The 25554-nt window shown below is 43.5% G+C and overlaps 1 protein-coding gene across 1 annotated transcript in view; it reads left to right on the top strand.

Annotated features, from left to right (window-relative positions):
- Window positions 1–25554, top strand: part of XPNPEP2 (X-prolyl aminopeptidase 2) — a 178143-nt gene that overhangs the window by 48121 nt on the left and 104468 nt on the right. The window contains exons 5-6 of the mRNA XM_082263611.1: window positions 17926–18030; window positions 22075–22161. Of these exons, the coding sequence (XP_082119737.1) occupies window positions 17926–18030; window positions 22075–22161 (192 nt within the window). The remainder of the gene's footprint in view (window positions 1–17925; window positions 18031–22074; window positions 22162–25554) is intronic.

The raw sequence follows: 25554 nt of genomic DNA, 5'->3' as shown, positions 1-25554 counted from the left end.
GGGTAATGCTATGATGGAAGTGGAACTTGGTGCACGGAAGAAAAGTGAACACAGCCAACTACTCAAGAACATTTTACAGCAGGTGGCTGAGCTTGAGAAAGCTCATAAATTGTCCTTACATAGGTCGCATCTGGAGGCCTTGATGGAGAAGAGGGAGGAACTCAAGGCTATCCTTGATTTAGAAGTCAAGAAGAAATCTTTCTTCATCACACAAAAAATCTATGAATGGGGTGATAAACCGGGGAAGCAATTAGCCCGTTTATCCCTAAAATTAAGTTCTCTTCGGGTGAATTAGTACATTCTCTTCCCCATATTGCTAAGATCTTCAAGGAATTTTATGAGGCTCTTTATAGTATTAAGGGTGATTTCTCATTATGTTCTCTTGAAGATAAATATAAAAAAATACAGGATTATCTTGAACAGGCCAATTTTCCTAAACTTTCTAGAGTTGGATTTCTCAATAGATGAATTTCGGCGTGCGTTATCCTCGGTCTGCGTTATCCTCGGCCCTCTGGGCAAGGCTCCGGGCCAAGATCTTTTTACGGCACTATACTATACTATAAGACCTTTAGTGACGTTTTGCTACCTCACCTGACTGAATATGCTAACTTGGTTGATTGTGCCAAGAGATTACGCTCAGAAACCCTTTGCGCATACATTACGATCATACCCAAATTGGGTAAAGACCCTACTTGCTGTGGTAGTTACCGTCCAACTTTTTAATAAAGTTTTGGCTACTAGACTAATGGGTCTTCTTCCTAAATGGGTTTCACTGGATCAAACAAGTTTCATCCCTGGAAGGGAAGCTAGAGATAATTTGTTGCGAGCTCTTTCCATTATGCATTTTGTTCGTAGTTTGTCCCAGCCCACCCTTTTTTTGTCCTCAGGCTCTGAGGAAGAGGCACAGCCTCGAAAACGCGTCAGCCCTCTGCTTTCATGAAGTTATCGGACTTCTGCTATGATGCTACTCTATGGAACTGATGAGCTTGACTTTTACGTTTGTTTGTGAGTAGCTGATTTTTATCTTTTTATTTCCAATAAACCTGCGCTAGGCTGGTGCGCCCTTTCTTTGTTTTGTATTACAGTGTTTTGGTCGACCGCCCCGGTCGTAGGGGGCAGCAAAGCCCAGCCATAGTGGATGCCAAGTTTCAGTATAAGTTCCAGGATTGAGGCAACCTGAGGACCAGGTTCCGAGCGCAGGAGTAGGGTGCTGAATAGCACTAATCTTTTTCTGGAATATCACCCTTCTTTTGTCAACTGATTCTGAGGAAGCGTTTGATGGACTGGAACTACCTGATGACTACGCTTCATTATTTCGGAGTGGGTCCCAAAATGCATGATCGAATATCATCCCTTTATTCTTGTCCTATGGCTAGAATACGAATTAACCACTTAACGACCGGCGCACGACGATCTACGTCGGCGCTCAGCCCCGGCCAGGCAAACTGACGTAGGCCTACGTCAGCACTTTTTGCCGGCCCTGTGCGCGCTCCCGCGCCCCGCCGCCGCCGCCGATGACTCGATTGGGTTCAGAACCGATCAGTCATCAGGTCCAGGCCAATCATTTTTGGTCTGGACCTGTTGATCGGTCCTGCCCAATCAGATCTCCCTCTAAGCCTGTGAAATGTAAACACAGGCTTAGAGGAGATGTGCCCTCCCCTCCCAACGGTCTTTTCGGATCCAGCGTGAGAGGAGAGCACATCTTACTGTGAGTAATTGCACCAAGCACATCACACACAGCTAGATAGGCACATTTCACCCCCGATCGCCCCCCCAATTAACCCCTACAGCACCTGACACAACACACACTATATACAGCATATAGCATATACCTATATACCTGTATAAGTGTGATTTGTGAATAGGTGTAGCCCTTGCGACCCCCCCTTTTCCACTCAAATTACCCCCCACCCCCCCCTAATAAAGATTTAACCCACTGATCCCCCCTGAACCCCCCCTGATCACCGCCGTTAACCCCTACACCCTCTGTCACATCAGCACTAATACAAACGCAATATACGGTGTTATTGTATTTTTGTATTAGTGTCATTGTGATCAGAATTAGCGCAGGCGACTAAGTTTCTGTCCCAAGAAGGTTTAGGGTCCCCGCCACCCGCCCAATAAAGATTTAAGCCCCTGACCCCCCCCTGATCACCCCTACACCCCCTGCCATAACACACACCGTATACAGTATATAGCATTTTGCTATATACCCGTATAAGTGTGATTTGTGGTCAGGTCTAGCGCTTGCGACCCCCCCTTTTCCACTTGAATTACCCGCCACCCCCCCCTAATAAAGATTTGAGCCCCTGATCCCCCCTGATCCCCTCCTGATCACCGCTAGTTAACCCCTACACCCTCTGTCACATCAGCACTAATACAAACGTAATATACTGTGTTTTTGTATTTTTGTATTAGTGTGATTGTGATCAGAATTAGCGCAGGCGACTAAGTTTGTGTCCCAAGCAGGTTTAGGGTCCCCCCCACCCGCCCAATAAAGATTTAATCCCCTGATCCCCCCCTGATCACCCCTACACCCCCTGCCACAACGCACACTGTATACAGTATATAGCATTTTCTATATACCTGTATAAGTGTGACTTGTGACCAGGTTTAGCGCTTGCCACCGTTCCTTTTATCCTTAGGATACCCGCCAGCCCCTTCCAATAAAGATTTAAACCCCTGATCCCCCCCTGATCACATCCCGTTAACCCCTACACCCTCTGTCACATTAGCACTAATACACACATAATATACTGTTTTTACTGTATTTTGTATTGGTGTCATTGTGACTTGAGGTTGTGCTAGCTAGCTAGTTTCTTTCCCAAAGGAGGTTTAGGGTCCCCGCCACCCCCCCCAGATCCCCAGCGCATAGTTTAGAAATAACCCCTTGATTGCCACACACACACGCACGCACCTACACTTCCATTTCTAGTATAGTGTTTGAACAGATCAATATCTGATCTGATCAGAGCTATACTAGCGCCCCCATAGTTTAGGGTTCCCAAAACGCAGTGTTTGCACGATCAGCACTGATTCCTGCCAGCACCTGCGTTTAACCCTTTCACCCAGGTAAGTGTAGTAATCAACAGATTACTGTCACTTACAAAAAAACACAAGACACAAAACCGCTGTGTTAGCAGAGTCAGGCCTGATCCCTGCTAGCATTAGCAGTTTTTTTGGTAGCGCTTGAAATAGTCTTCGACAACCAGGTGCTTTTATTACCTGTGAGTCGCATCACTGTACGGGTAAATTTAGTTACCAAAATGTCTAAACATTCGTACAGTGATGAAGCTATTTACAGTATAATGACCATGCCAGGTGAGAGCGATGGGGAAGCCTCACCGGCAGAATCAGGGTCAGTATACGAACCAAATGACAGCAGCGGCTCCCTGACAGATAGCTCCGACGACAGATGGGTCCCTGTTAGACCCAGGCGTACCCGACCCCATTCTGGTGTTGTTGAGATGCAGGAATCGCAGGGTGCTCGTATGGAGCAGAGTGTGGGTACTAGTGCCGCTCATCCTTCTGGCGACCTGGCAAGCGCCAGCGGCCTAGTACACCCTGGACCTAGTACAACCAGCACTGCAGTAAGACCTGGTGACGTGGCGAGTCCCCTAAGTGCAGTTGAAGCTGGTGCGGTGGCTAGCACAAGTAGTGGCCCGCAGCCACCGCGTATTCGAAGACAGGCCCGTAGAGCCCATAGTGCCCTCCCTGATGCGCTGGCATTTCCTAATTGGCAACCCACTGATACTACAGCGCCAGTACTTCCCCCATTCACCGCCCAACCTGGAATCCACGTGGAGACAGCTGGTTTTACGCCCCTGAACTTTTTTGAGCTGTTCTTCACGGAAGATCTTTTCAGATCTATTGTGGATCAATCAAATTTATATGCTCAACAATTTATCGCCGCCAACCCAAATTCGCCCCTTGCCAGACAATTCGGCTGGAAACCTTTAACGGTTTCCGAATTTAAGATCTTTCTGGGCCTTTCCCTCCACATGGGCATAACTAAACAGAGTGAATTGCGGCTATATTGGTCCACTAGCCCACTTCACCATATGCGCATGTACTCTGCCTCCATGTCCAGGGCGAGATATGAGCAAATTCTGCGATTTATGCATTTCAGCGACAATGAAATCTGTCGTCCTCGGGGAGACCCTGCATACGATCGGCTCCACAAAATTCGGCCCCTCATAGACCACTTCAATCAGCGGTTTGCAGCCTTGTTTACCCCCGAACAAGTTGTCTGCGTTGACGAGTCCCTGATTAAATTTACTGGCCGCCTTGCTATGAAACAGTACCTCCCCAGCAAGCGTGCCAGATACGGGGTCAAACTGTATAAATTGTGTGACAGGGCCACAGGCTATACAGTTAGTTTCCGGGTCTATGAGGGAAAAGATAGCTGTGTGGAGCCCCCCAACTGCCCAGACTACATAGGGAGCAGCGGTAAGATCGTTTGGGACTTGGTGTCACCCTTATCCGGAAAGGGGTACCATTTGTACGTGGACAACTTTTATACAAGCGTGCCACTATTTAGTCACCTGCTCGAATTACAAATTGGCGCATGTGGCACCGTGCGACCTAATCGCCGGGGCTTCCCCCAACGGCTTGTAGATTCCCGTCTTAGTCGGGGGGCGAGAGCCTGCTTGAAAACGGACAAATTGCTTGCGGTGAAGTGGAAGGATACACGGGATGTTTATGTTCTGTCCTCCCTTCACGCAGACACGACAATCCAAATCACTACGGCAACTGGCGTTGTGGAGAAACCCCTCTGTGTCCACGAATATAACCTTAACATGGGAGGGGTGGACCTTAACGACCAGATTTTGGCGCCGTATTTAGTTGCCCGTAAAGCCAGACGCTGGTACAAAAAAGTGTCTGTTTATTTATTCCAATTGGCGATGCTGAACGCCTTTGTCCTATACAAGGCGTCAGGACGAACTGGATCTTTCCGGGAATTCCAGGAAGAGATCATCCTTGCCTACCTGTACCCAGGAGGCATGCCTGCCCAACTTCCCCTTCCAGATGCAGTGAGCCGGCTGCATGAGAGGCATTTTCCTTATGCCCTCCCGAGTACCCCTACCCAAAGATGGCCCCAAAGAAGATGTCGTGTCTGTCGCAGGCGCGGATTTAGGCGTGACACCCGTTATTATTGTCCCAAATGTCCTGACCAACCTGGTCTCTGCATCGGGGAATGTTTTGAGCGCTACCATACACTAGTGGAGTTTTAGTGTAGGGTACAGCACGACACAGTGTAGGGCACACAAACACAGGGTCTCGAAGGATGTTGGATGTCCATCGACATTTTGAGAGACCCAAGCTGGAAGAGAAGATCGCAGAAGATCGCAGTCCCTCCCAAATCAAGACATGAAGAAACAGTTAGAAAGAAAAATAAAAGGATCCAAAAACTGTTGTTGTGTCAGTCATTTTATATGTCCTTCTACTCTTCTTACTGTACATTTAAATGTCCTTTGTTTGTTTTTTCATTCTTTTGTGACCTGTTTCTCCTGCAGGTACTCGTCGGCTACCACGCATTGATTTTATATATTCTGACACAAACAGTGTTTGCGCTCAGCATATATGGATACCTTTGCTGATAGCAGCTGTGGTGATTTTCTGATTTCAGCACTGCAGTTAAAATCCTATTTTGGTATACGTGGATAGCGCCGTGTATACCCATCATTAAATTCAGTGGGTGGTTGTTTGGGCGGTTAATGATGAGAATCCAAAAACTTTTGTTGTTGTCAGTCATTTTATATGTCCTACTCTTCCTAATGTACTTTTTTAATGTACTTTGTTTTTTCATTCTTTTGTGACCTGTTTCTCTTGCAGGTACTCGTCGGCTACCACGCATTGATTTTATATATTCTGACACAAACAGTGTTTGCGCTCAGCATATATGGATACCTTTGCTGATAGCAGCTGTGGTGATTTTCTGATTTCAGCACTGCAGTTAAAATCCTATTTTGGTATACGTGGATAGTGCCGTGTATACCCATCATTAAATTCAGTGGGTGGTTGTTTGGGCGGTTAATGATGAGTAATACTACGCATTATTCTTGTGCTGATTTCTGATAGGTTCTCTTTTTTTCCGTTCAGCCCACAGGCTGCATGAAAAAAAAAAAAACCTATATGCCAAACAAGGACTAGCAATGTACTGGTACGTTGCTGGACTTTGAGTGGTTATACCAGGATGATGCCTGCAGATTTAGGCATCATCTTGGTATCGTTTTTTACAGCCAGCGGTCGGCTTACATGTAAAAGCAATCCTAGCAGGTAATTGGCCGCTAGACTGCTTTTACATGCAGTGGGAGGGGCCTCCCCCCCCCCCCACCGCCGCCTTCCGCAGCCTTCCGTGGTTTTTCTCGGGCTCTCCTGTCCCACCGGTTAACCCGAGAGTGCAGCCGGTGGTTCAGTTATCTAACCATAGAGCTAATTGAAGATTAGAATGGCTCCAATCATCTCTATGGCCTAAGATGCCGGAGGCTACGAGCATTTCATGACTTCTTTTTCGCCAGAAATAAACAGGGCCATTGGGAAATTGGGAAAGTATTTTATCACACCAATTTTGGCGTGGTCAGAAGCATTAAGGTCAGAGGAGAGATCTAGAGTATAAAAGACCCCAATTTTTAAAAAAAAGAGTACCTGTCACTACCGATTGCTATCATAGGGGATATCTAAATTCACTGTGATAGCAATAAAAATGATTTAAAAAAAAAAAAATTAAAGGAAAGGTGTCAAAATAACATAAAAGAGCAAAAAAAAAAAAAAAAATCGAGCTCCGCCCCCTTTCCCCCGTGCTTGCGCGCAATGGCACACGCACGCGTTGGTCTAGTGTCATATGTAAACCGCAATTTCAGCATGCATGTGAGGTATCGCCGCGATCGCCAGATCGAGTGCAGTAATTCTTGCAGTAGACCTCCTCTGTAAGTCTAAAGTGGTAACCTGTAGAGACTTTTAAAGGTTTTTAAAAATGTACGTACGTTTTTGCCGCTGCGCAGGTGTGCGCAATTTTTAAAGCATGTCATGTCAGGTGTCTATGAACTCGGCATAAGATCATCTTTTAAATTTTACCAAACAAATTGGAATTATATAGTGTATTTGTGCAATAAATTTAAAAAAAAAGGAATTTTTTTCGCAAAAATTGCGTTTGGAAAATCTGTGCGCAAATACCGTGTGACAAAAAAAATTGCAACATCCACCATTTTATTCTATAGGGCCTCTGCTTTAAAGAAATATATAATGTTTGGGGGTTCAAAGTAATTTTCTAGTAAAAAAAAAATATTTTTTCATGTAAACAAAAAGGCACAGAAAAGGCTTGGTTTTCAAGTGGTTAGAAGAGTGGGTGATGTGTGGCTAAGATTGAGCGTAAAATGCCGGGACTGTTCAAACACCCCCCAAATGACCCCTTTTTGAAAAGTAGACACCCAAAGCTATTTGCTGAGAGGCATGGTGAGTCCATGGAATATTTTATATTTTGCTACAAGTGTCGGGAAAATTATTATTTCTTTTTTTTTTTGTTGTTTTTTTACAGAAAGTTGTCACTAAATGATATATTGCTCACACATGCCATGTGTATATGTGAAATGACACCCCAAAATACATTCTGCTGCTTATCCTGAGTACAGGGATACCCCATGTGTGAAACTTTTTTGCAGTCTAGCCGAGTACAGGTCCCCGAAAACCAGTCCCCACTTTCAGGCTTTCCAAAGGCGTAAATTGTTGATTTCACTCCTGACTACCTATCACAGTTTCGGAGGCCCTAAAATTCCAAGATAGCACAAAACCCCCCCAAATGACCCCATTTTGGAAAGTAGACACCCCAAGCTGTTTGCTGAGAGGCATGGTGAGTCCATGGAATATTTTATATTTTGCCACAAGTTCCGGGAAATATATATATATATATATATATATTTTTTTTTTTTTACAAAAAGCTGTCAGTAAATGATATATTGCTCACACATGCCATGGGTATATGTGAAATGACACCCCAATATACATTCTGCTGCTTCTCCTGAGTACAGGGATACCCCATGTGTGAGACTTTTTTGCAGTCTAGCCGAGTACAGGACCCCGAAATCCAACCTCCACTTTCAGGCTTTCCAAGGGCGTAAATTGTTGATTTCACTCCTGACTACCTATCACAGTTTCGGAGGCCCTAAAATTCTAAGATAGCACAAAACCCCCCCAAATGACCCCATTTTGGAAAGTAGACACCCCAAGCTGTTTGCTGAGAGGCATGGTGAGTCCATGGAATATTTTATATTTTACCACAAGTTCCGGGAAATATATATATATATATATATTTTTTTTTTTTTTACACAAAGCTGTCAGTAAATGATATATTGCTCACACATGCCACGGGTATATGTGAAATGACACCCCAAAATACATTCTGCTGCTTCTCCGCTTCTCCTGAGTACAGGGATACCCCATGTGTGAGACTTTTTTGCAGTCTAGCCGAGTACAGGACCCCGAAATCCAACCTCCACTTTCAGGCTTTCCAAGGGCGTAAATTGTTGATTTCACTCCTGACTACCTATCACAGTTTCGGAGGCCCTAAAATTCTAAGATAGCACAAAACCCCCCCAAATGACCCCATTTTGGAAAGTAGACACCCCAAGCTGTTTGCTGAGAGGCATGGTGAGTCCATGGAATATTTTATATTTTACCACAAGTTCCGGGAAATATATATATATATATATATATATATTTTTTTTTTTTTTACACAAAGCTGTCAGTAAATGATATATTGCTCACACATGCCATGGGTATATGTGAAATGACACCCCAATATACATTCTGCTGCTTCTCCTGAGTACAGGGATACCCCATGTGTGAGACTTTTTTGCAGTCTAGCCGAGTACAGGACCCCGAAAACCAACCTCCACTTTCAGGCTTTCCAAGGGCGTAAATTGTTGATTTCACTCCTGACTACCTATCACAGTTTCGGAGGCCCTAAAATTCCAAGATAGCACAAAACCCCCCCAAATGACCCCATTTTGGAAAGTAGACACCCTGAGCTATTTGCAGAGAGGCATGTTGAGTGTTTTGCAGATCTCACTTTTTGTCACAAAGTTTTGGAAATTGAAAAAAGAGGAAAAAAAATGCATTTTCCTGTTTTTTCTTCATTTTCCAAAAAAAATGAGAGCTGCAAAATACTCACCATGCCTCTCAGCAAATAGATTGGAGTGTCTACTTTGCAAAATGGGGTCATTTGGGGGGGTTTTGTGCCATCTTGGCCTTTTATGGACTTCAAAAGTGTGATAGGTAGTAAGGAGTGAGATCAACAATTTACGCCCTTAGAAAGCCAGAAGGTGCAGATTGGTTTTCCGGGTCCTGTACGCGGCTAGACTGCAAAAAAGTCTTACACATGGGGTATCCTTGTACTCAGGAGAAGCAGCAGAATGTATTTTGGGGTGTCATTTCACATATACCCATGGCATGTGTGAGCAATATATCATTTACTGACAACTTTGTGTAAAAAAAAAAAAAATATATATATATATATATATTTCCCGGAACTTGTGGCAAAATATAAAATATTCCATGGACTCACCATGCCTCTCAGCAAATAGCTTGGGGTGTCTACTTTGCAAAATGGGGTCATTTGGGGGGGTTTTGTGCTATTTTGGAATTTTAGGGCCTCCGAAACTGCGACAGGTAGTGCAGAGGTGACATGAACAATTTACGCCATTAGAAAACCTGAGAGTGTTGATTGGTTTTCGCGGTCCTGTACACAGCTAGGCTCCCAAAAAGTCTCACACATGGGGCATCCCCATACTCAGGAGAAGTGGCAGAATGTATTTTGGGGTGTCATTCCACATATACCCATGTCATGTGTGAGAAATTTATCTTTTAGTGACAACGTTGTGTAAAAAAAAAAAATTTAAAAAAAAAATTGTAATTTTCCCGAAACTTGTGGCAAAATATAAAATATTCCATGGACTCACCATGCCTCTCAGCAAACAGCTTGGGGTGTCTACTTTCCAAAATGGGGTCATTTGGGGGGGTTTTGTGGTATCTTGACATTTCAGGGCCTCCAAAACCGTTATAGGTAGTGAGAAAATGCAATGAAAAATGTACGCCCTTTGAAATTCTGATGGTGGTGATTTGTTTTCCGGCTCCCGTACACAGCTACGCTCCCAAAAAGTCTCACATATGTGGTATCCCTGTACTCAGGAGAAGCAGCAGAATATATTTTGGGGTGTAATTACACATATACCCATGGCATGTGTGAGCAATATATCATTTCAATGACAACTTTGTGTAAAAAAAAAAAAAAAAAATTATTTTTGTCATTTTTCAAACACCTGTGACAAAAAAATAAAATATTCAATGAGCTCAACATGCCCCTCAGAACATTCCTTAGGATGTCTACTTTCCAAAAAGGGGTAGTTTGGGGGGGTTTTGTACTGCCCCGCCATTTTAGCACTTCATTAAATGAGATAGGCAGTCAGAAATTAAAGCTTCGTAAATTTCAGTATTTACACCATAGTTTGTAGACGCTATAACTTTTGCGCAAACCAATAAAAATACGCTCATTGATTTTTTTTTTTGTCAAAGACATGTAGCTAAATATATTTTGGCCAAAAAAAATGACATAAATTGAGTATATTGGATATTTTTTAAAAGACAAAGTTGAAAATGTCATTTTTTTGCAAAATTTTCGCTCTTTTTTTATTAATATCGCAAAAAATAAAAAGCGCAGAGGTGATCAAATACCACCAAAAGAAAGCTCTGTTTGTGGGAAAAAAAGGACGTAAATTTCGTTTAGGTACTGCATTGCATGACCGCGCAATTATCAGTTAAAGTCACGAAGTGCCAAGTTGAAAAAAGGGGTCTGGACCTTTAGCAGCCAAATCCTCCGGGGCTTAAGTGGTTAATGGCCTTTTGAGTGCCTCTTTTTCTTTGCTTAATGGAACAAGGCAGGATTTTCCGCTATCCTCCTTATTGTTTGCAATAGCTTTGGAACCTTTTTTGGTTACAGTAAAGAATAACTGCAACATTACGGGGGTAACGATAGGTACAGTCAACCATAAATACGCTGCTTTTGCAGATGATATTTCGTTTTTTATTTAATGTCCACCTATATCAATACTAAACCTATTGGAGGCCTTCAGGTCATTTCAAAGTTTGTCAAACATTAAAATAAATTTAACAAAATCAGAAATATTGAATATCAATGTTCCAACTGGAGAAGCAAATTCCCTGAAGCCCCTGTTTCCTTTTACATAGCAGACTACTAAACTTAAATATTTAGGGATCTAATTAACCCCTCGTTTTTCATCCCCTTTTCAGTATAATTTTCTCCCTTTACTAAATGAAATCAAAGTGGATCTTCATAGATGGTCTCTTTTTCATTCATGGTTGGGAAGAATTAATGTTATAAAAATGAAAATTTTACCACGTGTTTTGTTCTTTCTCCAAATTATTCCTCTAGGGGTCCCTATTGGTTTCTTCTCTAGGTTAGAGACCATGATCTCTCAATATGTTTGGGGAGGAAGACACCCAAAAGTCTCAAAGTCAAACCTTTCTCGACCGAGTCGCTCTGGAGGTCTCTCTTTCCCCGACATTACTACCATGCTGTTGTTTTGAACCTGATTGTGGATTGGAAATATGCAAAGAATACAAAATTATGGGTACAAATAGAGTCTTGTATGTGCAAAGCTGATCTTGCGGTTATTGCGTGGCTTCCTAGAGTTGTAAAAGGTATGGCCCCCTCCTCCTCACCCTTAACTAACTCTACGCTAGCTATTTGGGATCTGCTACATAAAAGATTTTCTTGGTCATACAATTCTCCATTGATGCCCTTACTTAATCATAATTTCTTCCCTCCCGGATTGTTGGATTAGGGATTCCTTCCTTGGTCCCCAGAGGGACCCCTGTTTCTTCATCATGTACTCAATGCAGGCCTTTCTAAACCCCTTGCGAAGCTTTTGGGAAATCAACCGCTTATTTGGACGTATGGAGACATAATCAACTTGTTAGATTTATTCTAACCTTACCCCTGCCTTTAAGAGATCTGAAAGATCTAAATCCGTTTGAAGCAATATTGCAACATAACCTGCCTCTAACTGATTGTATATCTCAGTTTTACAAAGCCCTTATAGGTCTTCGTTCATCGTTATATCCGTTTTTTTTTTTTTTTTGGATAAATGGCAGTTGGATTTTCATCTTCCACTGACAGATACTCAGAAAGATAATATCCTATTATTATCATGTACCTCTTCAATTTCATCAAAAATGACAGAAATTTATTATAAATTGATGGTCAGATTGTACTATACACCTATTAAGTTGCATAAGATGTTCCCCTCTAGGTCACTATTATGCTGGAGGAATTGTGGAATCAATGCCTCCCACGCCCATATCTGGTGGGAGTGCCCGCTGATTCACCCATGTTGGCCTCAGGTTGTCGAGTGTATCAATCGGATAACTAACCTCTCTATCCAGCAGGACCCCTGGGCAATATTATTTCATTGAACCATGTATTCATTTCATACCTATAAGAGGTCAGTTACCCAGCATCTTTTGAATGCTGCAAAAGCTCTGATTCCGATCATGTGGGGTAAACTGGAGATTCCAACACTGAAACATTGGGTGAAACGAGTGGAGGATATCTGCCTCATGGAGGAACTCACATATATTTCTAAAGGAAAAGCCACTAGACAGTTGGGTATTTGGGATGGGTGGTTTCATTTTAAAACCAAACCAACTTATAAGATGATCAAGACAATTTAACCAATTGGAATAAGTTATGTGAGTTGCTTTAATTGGCCGGTTACCCCGACTTATATATTTTTGACAGGCCTTTTATAGGCCATTATATGGCCCACCACCCATTGCCAGGAAGTCTTACTTCCTTCCCCTCTCTTTTCTTTTCTTTTTCTTGCTTTCTTCATTTATCTATTTAATGGATTATTATGTGACATATTGGGATTTTGTATTTTTGTTTTTGAAAGAATTATTATTTTTTTTTTTTTTCTCAAAAAATTTTATTGAAATAAAACAGAGTACATGGAAAATACAACAGGTATTGTCAAAAGAGAACAAAAAGAATCTGGGGATGTACAGACTAGAGCAAAACCGTAACATACATATCAATGTTGAACCTTCTAACTATACCCATAATCGAATGTGAGAAGGCACGAGTGTCTGGGTAGGGAATTTTAGGAGGGGATGTAATACCACAGGGTCATGTGTTTTGAAGACATCCATGTGCTTATGGGGAACCTAGGGAGGAAGGCCGAATTAATGCGTCGGCGGTGCTCCCTGCAGCTCGATACCCCCGACGGGGAACTTGCTGTATCAGGGAACAGGGGGCAAACACCAGATAAGTGCTAGACCCAGTTAGGATCGGTTAACATTAGGGATGTCTGAGTTGGATGTCAATGGAAGGATAGTGATAACCCGGCGGTTGTCAGGGGTCTGCGTAGGAGGGGATGGGGGGGGGGGCAGGGAACAGGGGGGGGGGAACAAGAGGTAAGAGGAGGAGGGGGGGGAAGAAGGAACAAAAGACAAGAGGGGAGTAAACACAAGATGTGGAGATTTAGGGGAATCAGAAAAGCTTTCTGAAGGATACTTGAAAGGTTTGGGGGAAGCAACAAGAGAGGAGTATGCGAGGCTTGAAAAGGGAGTCTGGGGTTAAGTGCTTAATCTCTGAAAATTTTGGAAGAATTATTAACCGCATTTGGAAGCTAGTAGTGCATAAGCTCAATACTGTGTTGTTTGTATTGTATCTTTGACCTAATGTGCCACAGATTTATTGTATGTTTATGAGTTTTCTTTATTTAAATAAATGAAAACATATAAAAAAAAAAAAAAACAATTCTGGAGTGAATTACCTTTTTTATACATGCCAGTATTTTGTTGGCTTTTCATGCAGCATCATGGCATTGCTGAGCTTGTTGTCTATTAGGACCCCCAGGTCCTTTTCCATCTAAGATTCCCCCAAAGGATCTCACCTAAGCGAGTAACTTGCGTTCATGTTTCTGACGTCCAAGTGCATTACCTTACATTTTTCAACATTAAACCTCATTTGCCATGTAGTTGCCCACCCCATTATTTTGTTCAGGTCTTCTTGTAAGGTTTCCACATCCTGTGAAGAAGATATTGCCCTGCATAGCTTAGTATCATCCACAAATACTGAGATTGTAATGGTCATCCCATCCACCAGATCGTTTATGAATAAATTAAACAGGATTGGTCCCAGGACAGATCCTTGGGGGACCTCACTTGGCCAGCAAAGCCAGGTGGCCCCACCCCTTGCCTATAAAACAGCTGTCAAAGCTAAAGAGCGTCATTCGGCGAGTAAGCCTCAGAAGAAGTGGAAGTGTCTTTAAATTTTTTTCTATTTTTCGGGTGTGGCGAGCGTCGTGATTGACGATGGATTTACATCTGGGGACACTATTTTTTTATTTTTGAATATAGGACTTGTCAAAATGTCTTTTGTGTTTATTTTTTGTACACTCTTTTGGTGAATGGGTAGGGGTACCCGATACCTATTCAAATAGGGGAAGGAACAGGATCTGGGGTCCCCTTTATTAAAGGGGGCTTTCAGATTCCGATAAGCCCCCACCCTCAGACCCCCACAATCACAACCCAGGGTTGTCGGGAAGAAAGGCCCTTTTCCCCATCAACATGGGGACAGGGTGCTTTAGGTGGCACCCCAAAGCCCTCTCGCCATGTTGAGGGCAAGAGGCCTGATATGTTTCAGGAGGGGGGCGGCGCTCTTTTGCTCGCTCGCTCGTCCGCCCCCCCCCCCCCAATCCTGGCCTGCCAGGCTGCATGCTTGGATAATGGTCTGGTATAAATCTTGGGGGGGGGGGGGCCCACGCCAATTTTTTTAATTTTTTTTTTTTAATTTTGACGTGGAGTTTCCCTTAGAATCTATACCAGACCCAAACAGTGACCACTGGATCTAGATTATAAAGCCCATCGCCCAGTCTGGCAGTCAATTGTAGATCTCACAGGAAAAATCCAGGAAAAAATCTGCCAGGACCAGAGATCCCAGCAAGGAACTAGGTCCTTACTGCTGACTAGGCAGAAAACAACTGAGTTTCTATAGCAGAGAGAGGGAGTATGCCCCCTGGGACTGCCCATGGCCATAGCCAGGCTTTTTTTCTGCACAGTGTCTTACTCCTGTAGGGGGCAGTATAACCCAATGGTTAAGAATATGAGGAGCTGTGTCTGTTAATGAACGAAAGACAAAAAAAAGGTTTTTAATACAGAAATGTTGGCTTACTGAAAAGTATGTCCATGTACAGTATAGTATCAATACTTGGTCGGGGGTCCTTTTCCATGAATTACTGCATCATTGTGGCGTGGCATGGAGGCGATCAGCCTGTGGCGCTGCTGAGGTGTTATGGAAACCCAGGATGCTTTGATAGCGGCCTTCAGCTTGTCTGCATTGTTGGGTCTGGTGTCTCTTATCTTCCTCTTGACAATACCCCACAGATTCTCTATGGGGTTTAGGTCAGGTGAGTTTGCTAGCCAATCAAGCACAGTGATACCATGATCATGTGACCAGGTATTGGTAGTTTTGGCAGTGTGGGCGGTGCCAAGTCCTGCTGAGAAATGAAATCAGCATCTCCATTAAGCTGGTCAGCAGAGGGAAGCATGAAGTGCTCTAGAATTTCCTGCTAGAGTGCTGCACTGACTTTGGACTTGGATAAAACACAGTGGACCAACACCAGCAGATGACATGGCTCCTCAAATCATGTCGGTGTGGTTTTTTTTTCAGCGCAGTCCTATTCATTACCCTTCGTCGTCTTTGATTATTGTAATGTTCTTTTGGTTTACTTTCAATATTACATTTTCATATTACCATTTCCTTAGTTGTTGTTCTCCTATATGGATATTCGACTTCTTGCTGTTTGGTTCTTTTATCAAAAACAATACAAAATTAATTTACAAATACAAAACTAGTAACATTACTTTATATAAACTGTGCATTAAAAGGGAATTCATGGTGTCTTGTGTTGTATTCGTTTATTATGTTTCCAATATGCTCTTCAGAAAAGAGGGTCAGTGAGTTAGAATGGACAGAAGCCGATAAACGATCATGAAAGCCAGTGCCGGTGCAAGGACCCCTGTCCATACAGGTGAAGACGCTCTAACATCCCCATCCCCAAGAATTGTTTAAGAAGAGAATTACCTTCATTTTTGACGATTTCCTCTAACTTCCTGTAGGATCTTTGGGACAGGAAGTGAAGGGAAAATTCCACAATGGTGCACAGACAGCAGAACATAACCTGGCAGGGCTTTCCTATTTTTATTAAAAAATGTAAAAGGTTTTAACTATACATATACTTTCAAAACATAATATACACTGCTCAAATAATTAAAGGGACACTTTTTAATCAGAGTATAACATCAAGTCAATTAAACTCCTAGGATATTGATCTGGTCAGTTAAGTAGCACAGGGGGTTGTTAATTAGTTTCAGCTGCTTTGGTGTTAATGAAATTAACAACAGGTGCACTAGATGGGCAACATGGAGATGACCTCCAAAACATGAATGGTTTTACGGGTGGAGGCCACTGACATTTTTTCCCTACTCATTTTTTCTGACTGTTTTTCACTAGTTGCATTTGGCTAGGGTCAGTGTCACTACTGGTAGCATGAGGAGATACCTGGACCCTATAGAGGTTGCACAGGCAGTCCAACTCCTCCAGGATGACACATCAATACGTGCCATTGCCAGAAGGTTTGCTGTGTCTCCCAGCACAGTCTCAAGAGCATGGAGTAGATTCCAGGAGACAGGCAGTTACTCTAGGAGAGCTGGACAGGGTCATAGAAGGTCCTTAACCCATCAGCAGGACCGGTATCTGTTTCTTTGTGCAAGGAGGAACAGGAAGAGCCCTGCCAGAGCCCTACAAAATGATCTCCTGCAGGCCACTGGTGTTAATGTCTCTGACCAAACAATCAGAAACAAACTTCATGAGGGTGGCATGAGGGCCAGACGTCCTCTAGTGGGCCCTGTGCTCACTGCCCGGCACTGTGGAGCTCGATTGGCATTTTCCATTGAACCCCAGAATTGGCAGGTCTGCCAATGGCACCCTGTGCTTTTCACAGATGAGAGCAGGTTCACCCTGAGCCCATGTGAGAGATGCAAAAGGGTCTGGATGAGCCGTGGAGAACGTTATGCTGCCTGTACCATCGTTTAGCATGACCAGTTTGGTGGTGGGTCAGTGATGGACTGGGGAGGCATATCCATGAAGGGATGCACAGACCTCTACACCCTGACTGCCATTAGATATCAGGATGAAATCCTTGGACCCATTGTTAGACCCTACACTGGTGCAGTGGGTCCTGGGTTCCTCCTGGGGTTCAAGACAATGCCCGGCCTCATGTGGCGAGAGTATGCAGCCAGTTCCTGGAGGATGAAGGAATTGATACCATTGAATGGCCCCCGGGCTCACCTGACCTAAATCTCATAGAATACCTCTGGGACATTATGTTTCGGTCCATCTGATGCCACCAGGTTGCACCTCAGTTTGTTCAGGGACCCAGTGATGCCCTGGTCCATATCTGGGAGGAAATACTCATTAGGAGCACGCCACGACATTGTCAGGCATGCATACAAGCATGTGAGGGCCATACAAACTACTGAGTACCATTTTGAATTTCTGCAATGAAATTTCAGCAAATTGGACTAGCCTGCTGAATCATTTTCTCACTTTGATTTTCGGGGTGTCTTTGAATTCAGCCCTCTGTAAGGTGATAATTGTCATTTCCATCAAACGATGTGGCATTCTTTCCTTCCTAACACATTACCCAGTCCATACCAGAATAAATATCTAGCATGAGATTTTTCCCCATTGAGATCTGATGTGTTTTTAAAGTGTCCCTTTAATTTTTTTGAGCAGTGTGTTTGTATATATATATATATATTTAGTTTTTTTTTTTTTCATTTTAGGTGATGCAGTGGTCACTATGACAAGAGCAGCCTTGTTCACCGATAGTCGTTACTGGACCCAGGCCGAGCGCCAGATGGACTGCAACTGGGAGTTGCAAAAATCCGGTCAGTTATTACTTCTGCCATAAAAATATTTTCATTAAAAGGACCTTTTATAGACTGTAATTATATACTGTAGGTAAATAGGAGCAGCCATAAAAGCTGTGCCTTGCTGATCCTCTTATCTTATCTGAAATTCTCGAATGATATGTAACATCCACAGTGTTAATAACCACAGGCCATGTGATTCTTGACTTTAGGTCCTTTGGTAGAGCTTTGGAGAAATTGTTTTTAAAGCAGACCTTTGGTAATTTTTTCACCTTTCCATCTATTAAATCGTCTGCCCCTTGTTGTTTTAACTTTGGATAGTAAAACATTTTTTTTCTGCCAGTAAATACCTTATACAGCCCACTTCCTCTTTCTTGTCTGGTAATTAGCCTAGGCTAATGACATAATGCACGGCTCTCTCTCTCTCTCTCTCTCTCTCACTCTCGTGAGAGTTAGAGAGGAGGGATGAGTCATAGAGGGGCCAAGGAGAGCTGCAGAGCTGGAAGGGGCTGGATGAGGGTTGAGATAACAGGAGACTGCAGAGATCCATGAGTATTTATTAAGAGAGGAGAAATGTGCAGGCAAGCAGTGGTGTGAGTGTGTCTGTCTCTAGATATATATATACACATATATATATATGTGTGTGTGTGTGTGTGTGTGTGTTTAAATCCAGGAAGTGAACAGGTAGCAGCTTTAGCTGCCCACAGTTAAAATGGCTGCAGCCAGGCTTAGTGGAGGGAGATTTCTGCAGCATATTTGGCAAGTACAGAATCACAGTATATATAAAATAATATGCAAAGTGCCCTTTGTTGTTTTAACTTTGGATAGTAAAACATTTTTTTTTCTGCCAGTAAATACCTTATACAGCCCACTTCCTCTTTCTTGTCTGGTAATTAGCCTAGCTAATTACATCATCCACAGCTCTCTCTCTCTCTCTCTCTCTCTCTCTCTCTCTCTCTCTCTCGTGAGAGTTAGTGAGGAGGGATGAGTCAATGGAGAGCCAAAGAGAGCTGCATAGCTGGAAGGGGCTGGATGAGGGCGGAGATAACAGGAGACTGCAGAGATCCATGTGTATTTATCAAGAGAGGAGAAATGTGCAGGCAAGCAGTGGTGAGAGTATGTCTGTCTCTCTCTATATACAGTATATATGTGTGTGTGTGTGTGTGTGTGTGTGTGTGTTTGTGTGTGTGTGTGTGTGTGTGTGTGTGTGTGTGTGTGTGTGTGTGTTTGTGTGTGTGTGTGTGTGTGTGTGTGTGTGTGTGTGTGTTTGTGTGTGTGTGTGTGTTTAAATCCAGGAAGTGAACAGGTAGCAGCTTTAGTTGCCCACAGTTAAAATGGCTTAAGCCAGACTTAGTGGAGGGATATTTCAGCAACATATTTGGCAAGTACAGAATATATAAAATAATATGCAAAGTGGTTGAAGGAACGCTTCAGAATGGCAAATATGTTTTTATTACAAATAATGTGAGCAGACTGCAGTTCCTCTTTAAATGATTGCAAAAAAATATAGTGTCATCTTTGAGCCGGCATCTCAATCCAGGAAGTAGATAGATACCCTGGATGGTGCCAGAACAAAAAAGACAATTTACTATGATCTCTGTAATCTGGAAGTGTTACATTGGTACATTAGCAAGCTTGTACATCACATAGCTCGGCTCCTCCCCCTCTGGGAGTGCTCCCATAGCAAGCCGCTTGCTATGCTTGCTATGAAAGCACTCCTGTGAGCTTGATCCCGAGCCAGGCTCCCCCCATTCTTTCTCCTCACTGGCTTTGATTGACAGTGGCAGGAACCACTGGCTCCCGCTGCTGCCTCTCTCTCCAATAAGGAGGGAAAGAGCTGAAAGAGCTGCTGCTCTCATGCACATCACTGATTCGAGATCAGCCTCAGGTAAGTATAAAGAGGGGGCTGGGGCCTGGGGGAGGGGCTGTATGCACAAGATTTTTTACCCTAATGTATAGAATTCATAAAGGTAAAAAAAAAAAAAAACTTCTGCCTTTAGAACCACTTTAAACGACTGCAATTGCATATTCCTAACTTTCAGAGGGAATGTGATCACATAAAAAAGGGGGGGAGGGGAATGTATTTATAATGTTCTTTTTATATCTATACAAATATGTTTTGCCTTTTCTTTAATTTTAAACTGAAAACATTGTTTTACAAGGTGATTGTTTAGTCTCCATTCACACTAATACGACTTGTCAGGCGACTTGTCAGCCTGACAAGTCGCGGTCCGTTGTGTGGTATGGGAACCGTTCTAATAGGAGCAACACAAGTCGCTCCGACTTAGAAAAAGGTTCCTGTACTACTTTGGGGTGACCTGGAGCGACTTGCATAGACATTTATTCTGTGAAGTCCATGCAAGTCGCGCCAAAGTCGCGCTGCACGCGACTTCACAGGTCGCCCCCGAAGTCGTGCCACTTCAGTGTGAATGCGGTCTTACAGTCACTTTAACTGCTTTTACTGTTTGTTAAAAAAAAATGTAACTTCTCAATAGCCACAAAGAATACATATACACTTTGTGAGTACCAAATACCTTTAAATATCCAGATATTATATTATAAAAATAGTGCTGTACAGTACAGTACAGAGCAGAGCTGTGGGAGGGGCCCATCAAACTCCACCCACTACAGGCTGCCTGCAGAAAACTACTGGAGAGGGCAGAGACAAGTACAGCCACCTTGCACAAGGAGAGAGTACAGAGCTGTGGGAGGGGCCCATCAAACTCCACCCACTACAGGCTGCCTGCAGAAAACTACTGGAGGGGAGGGAGACAAGACCAGTACCCCTGCACAAGGAGAGAGAACAGAGCTGTGGGAGGGGCCCATCAAACTCCACCCACTACAGGCTGCCTGCAGAAAACTACTGGAGAGGGCGGAGACAAGTACAGCCACCTTGCACAAGGAGAGAGTACAGAGCTGTGGGAGGGGCCCATCAAACTCCACCCACTACAGGCTGCCTGCAGAAAACTACTGGAGGGGGGGGGAGACAAGACCAGTACCCCTGCACAAGGAGAGAGAACAGAGCTGTGGAAGGGGCAGGGGCAGGGGCAGACTGGCAACTTTCGGCCCAGGGGGGAAGTACAAAACGAGAGGCCCATGGTGCAGCGACTCAGCCCCCCTCCCACTCTCCCTGTTCTGGTCCTCCTCCTGACCCCCATTCCAGGCTGAAGCCCTGCTCCAGATACTCTCTATTAACCGACTGAATCCGGGTTCCCAACCTTGCCAGCAGGGGGAGGTTGGAGGTAGCTGGGACAAGCACGGTCAGGGCTTCCCATAGGGAAGAGTCTCCAGTGGGGCATGGAACCGGCCTCTGCTCAGACACAGTTTACCCCATCCATGCTGGGGGGAGGCCTCAGCTCTGTCCTTGTCTTCAACCAGCACTCAGTAGGTCAGTGGTGGGTACTTTTTTCTTCTCTTCACCAGGAATCCTTTAGGCATGTCTGTGGCAGAAGCGGTGCAGCCTTTTTATGGAGCATCAGAGCGGCCCAGGGGGCTATTTTCCCTCTGCCCCCTGGCCCAGTCCTCCCCTGGGGAGGGGCCTGTCAAACTCCACCCACTACAGGCTGCCTGCAGAAAACTACAGGAAGGGGGGAAGACAAGACCAGTCCCCCTGCACAAGGAGAGAGAACAGAGCTGTGGGAGGGGCCCATCAAACTCCACCCACTACAGGCTGCCTGCAGAAAACTATTGGAGGGGGGTGGAGACAAGGCCAGTCACACTGCACAAGTAGAGGGAACAGGGCCGTGGGAGGGGCCCATCAAATTCCACCCACTACAGGCTGCCTGCAGAAAACGACTAGAAGGGGCGGAGACAAGACCTGTCCCCCTGCACAAGGAGAGAGAGCAGCAGTGTGCGGTCTTTATTACAGGAAGAAAAAGTCTTACACTGGATGACTGCACAGATCTGGGAGAAATAGTCAAAGTACACCCAAATTCAATGAAGAATACACAGTGTTCTAGTATTTAGACAATATTTGTTTTTCCAGGCAGGTTAGGTAGTGGTTTGCCAAGGAAAACTTGAACTGTCATACATTCTGACATGTGTTTTTTATATTGTTTTTAGTGTCAATTTCTACTATGGTGTCCTGGATTTTGGAAGAGGGGAAAGCCGGAGATGAGATTGGCTTTGATCCATTCCTCTGGTCTATCAGTAAGTGCTGTGTCTCCATCTCTGAAAGTGATTGTAAAGGATTTTTTTTTTTTTTGTAAACCACTTCAGCTCCGGAAGTTTTTACCCCCTTAATGAACAGGCCATTTTTTGCCATTCGGCACTGCGTTACTTTAACGAAAAGTTGCACGGTCGTGCGACACTGTATAATACAATTGATGTCCTTTTTTCCCCACATATAGAACTTTCTTTTGGTGGTATTTGATCACCTCTGCGGTTTTTAGATTTTGCGCTATAAACAAAAAAGTGCGACAATTTAAAGAAAAAAAAACAATATTTTTGACTTTCTGCTATATAACATTCCCAATAAAAAAAAATGTAAAAACTCAATTTTTTTTATCAATTTAGGCCAATTTGTTATCTGCTACATATTTTTGGTAAAAAAAATCCCAAAAAGCGTATATTAATTGGTTTGCACAACAGTTATAGCATTTACAAACTACGGGATAGATTTTATTTATTTATTTTTATTAGCAATGGCGGCGATCAGCGGTTTTTAGCGGGACTGCGACATTGTGGCGGAGAGATCGGACCCCTAACTGACATTTTTGACACTTTTTGGGGACCAGTGACTTTACTGCAGTAATCAGTGCTAAAAAATATATGCACTGTTACTGTATAAATGACACTGGCAGGGAAGGGGTAACACTGGGGGTCATCAAAGGGGTTACTGTATGCCTGTTGGTGCTTGCTAACTGTAGGGGGGGGGGGTTCTGTGACAGGCACAAAGAGATCAGTGAGCTTAGCTGAAACTCCTGATCTCTCCCTGCCTGTGTGACAGAAGACTGCCTGCTTTGTTTATATAAGCAGGCGGGTCTTCTGTCAGTTTCTCTGACGATTGCGGAGGCCGAAGGCAATCGCTGCCGCTCCTCCCTCGTCCCCCCTCCGGCTGTGTCTAAACACAGTGGGAGCGCGGTCTCGGTGGTGTGCGGCACAGAGACCGCGTGCATTTAATCACGTATTAAAAGGGAAAGCGAGCAGCGCTATGGAATATATGAGATGAATAATTATATATATACAGGTGTAAGCTGCCACCAACCAACCCCTGGGGTGCAAGGGTCAAGTGTAAAATAAAGGTTGGAAAAGGTTGGTAAAGGCGCTACCTATTAAAAATTATATGTTAAAAGGATCCTAGAGATACATACTTATCATAACAAGGATCAAAATTTATAAATAAATAAATAATCCACTGGTGATAAGAAAAGTGCAGGTGCAATAATAGAAACAATAATTGGGCTAAGTGTCCAAGCCCCTATAAAGTGCTCAGTGCCCAAAAAATCTACGTGACTTTGAGCAGCCGAGCCACCCTGCCGCAGTATATCTGCAGTGGGCGGTCGGCAACTGGTTAAAATAAAAAAGATATTATACTTACCTGCTCTGTGTAATCATATTGCATAGAGCGGTCCTGTACCTTCTCTTCTGGAGTCCCCCTCTGGCGCTCTCTGTATATTCTTTGCTACATTTTATTCTCCCTGGAGAAGAGATGCTTGAGGGGGGACATGATAGCGAATTTACAAATACCTCAATGGTGATCACAGCGTAGGAATAAAAACTGTTCAGTCTCAGGGAGTGTAAGAGGACACGGGAGTACACAATGAGATTACATAGTTACATAGTTAGGTTGAGAAAAGACACAAGTCCATCCGGCTCAACCAAAAAAAAAAAACAGTAAGAAAACCCAACCATACAATCCCATATACACAATCCTATACCCACAGTTGATCCAGAGGAAGGCGATTGTAGGATAAACGGTTTAACCTTAAGCTGCGTAGGGGGTTTTTCACTGTCAGGGCGATAAGGATGTGGAACTCTCTTCCACAATTGGTGGTGTCAGAGGGGCGCATTGATTTTTTTAAAAAAGATTCTTGGACTTGCATCTTAAAGTACACAACATACAGGGATATGGGAAATGAATATTGATACTGACACATGTACACCTACACAGGTTGAACTGGATGGACTATTGTCTTTATTAAACCTTACCTACTATGTAACTATGTAACTATATAAGTGCACCCTCAGCAAGCCGTGTGTTGAGGGGGCACCCATGCAGACACGCTCGCAAGCCAGACTGCACATCTATAGATACACAAAGCTAGGCTCAGCTACACCCCCAACTCCCTCCTCACAGGATTTGTCTGACAGCAGCAGGAGCCCATGGCTGCTTACATTGGGCGTCAGCAATTCCCCACATTGATGGTCAATAACCACTTTCTGACCAGCCGGCGCAGTTATACGGCAGGTTCCTGCGAATCTCCGTACCTGCGATCGCTTCCTGTGGAGAGAGAATGGCGGTCTGCTGATGTGAACACACGTTGTTCTCTCAGTAATCAATACAGAGCACCTGTGTTCCTCTTATTTAGGAACACAGGCCTCTGTATTGAATCCATCCCTCTCACAGTTAGAAAACACCCCCTAGGCTCACATTTAACCCTTTTGATCGCCCCTGGTGTTATCCCTTTCCCTGCCAGTGTCATTATTACAGTAACAGTACATATTTTTAGCACTCATTACTGTAGTAATGTCACTGGTCCCCCCAAAAGTGTCAAAAATGTCAGTTAGGTGTCCGATCTGTCCACCGCAATGTTGCAGTCCCGCTATAAATCGCAGATCGCCGCCATTACTAGTAAAATTTAAATAATGAATAAAAATGACATAAATCTTTCGCCTAGTTTGTAGATGTGACTTTTGCGCAAACCAATCAATATACACTTATTGGAATTTTACCAAATATATGTAACAGAATACAAATTGGCCTAAAATGATGAAAAATTTTGATTTAAAATTTTTTTTTTATTGGGAATGTTATATAGCAGAAAGTAAAAAATATTGTTTTCTTGTTTTTTTTTTAAATTGTCGCTCTTTTTTTGTTTATAGCACGAAAAAAAAAAAATCGCACATGTGATCAAATAGAAAGAAAGCTCTATTTGTGGGAAAAAAAGGACATCAATTTTATTAGGGTACAGCGTCGCACGACCGCGCAATTGTTAGTTAAGGTAACGCAGTGCTGAATTGCAAAAAATGGCCTGGTCATTAAGGAGGAAAATCTTCCGGTCCAGAAGTGGTTAAAGAAGTTGCACAAAAAAGTAAACATCGCCCACGGGACTTTAATGAGGCACAGCCAGAGGATATAAAATATACAAAAGATTTATTGTTACAAAGAACAAATATTAATATACATTTTAAAATAAATTGTCATACATAGTTACCAAAAATACATGTACATGAATTACCATCATTAAAGGTTGAAGTGAGACTATACTTCCATAAAGGAAAATAATCTGTACTGATTTCCCTACGCATTTCACGAAATAAAAAATGTCTTCCTCTGGAGAGGTACAGATGAATATCTGGAGATAAAGATAAAGAGGTAGA

The sequence above is a fragment of the Pelophylax lessonae genome (assembly GCF_965119305.1).
Source record: "Pelophylax lessonae genome assembly, chromosome: 7".
Classification (NCBI taxonomy): Eukaryota; Metazoa; Chordata; class Amphibia; order Anura; family Ranidae; genus Pelophylax; species Pelophylax lessonae.
The sequence above is the reverse complement of the archived record's forward strand: the minus strand, read 5'-3'. Positions and strand labels throughout refer to the sequence as shown.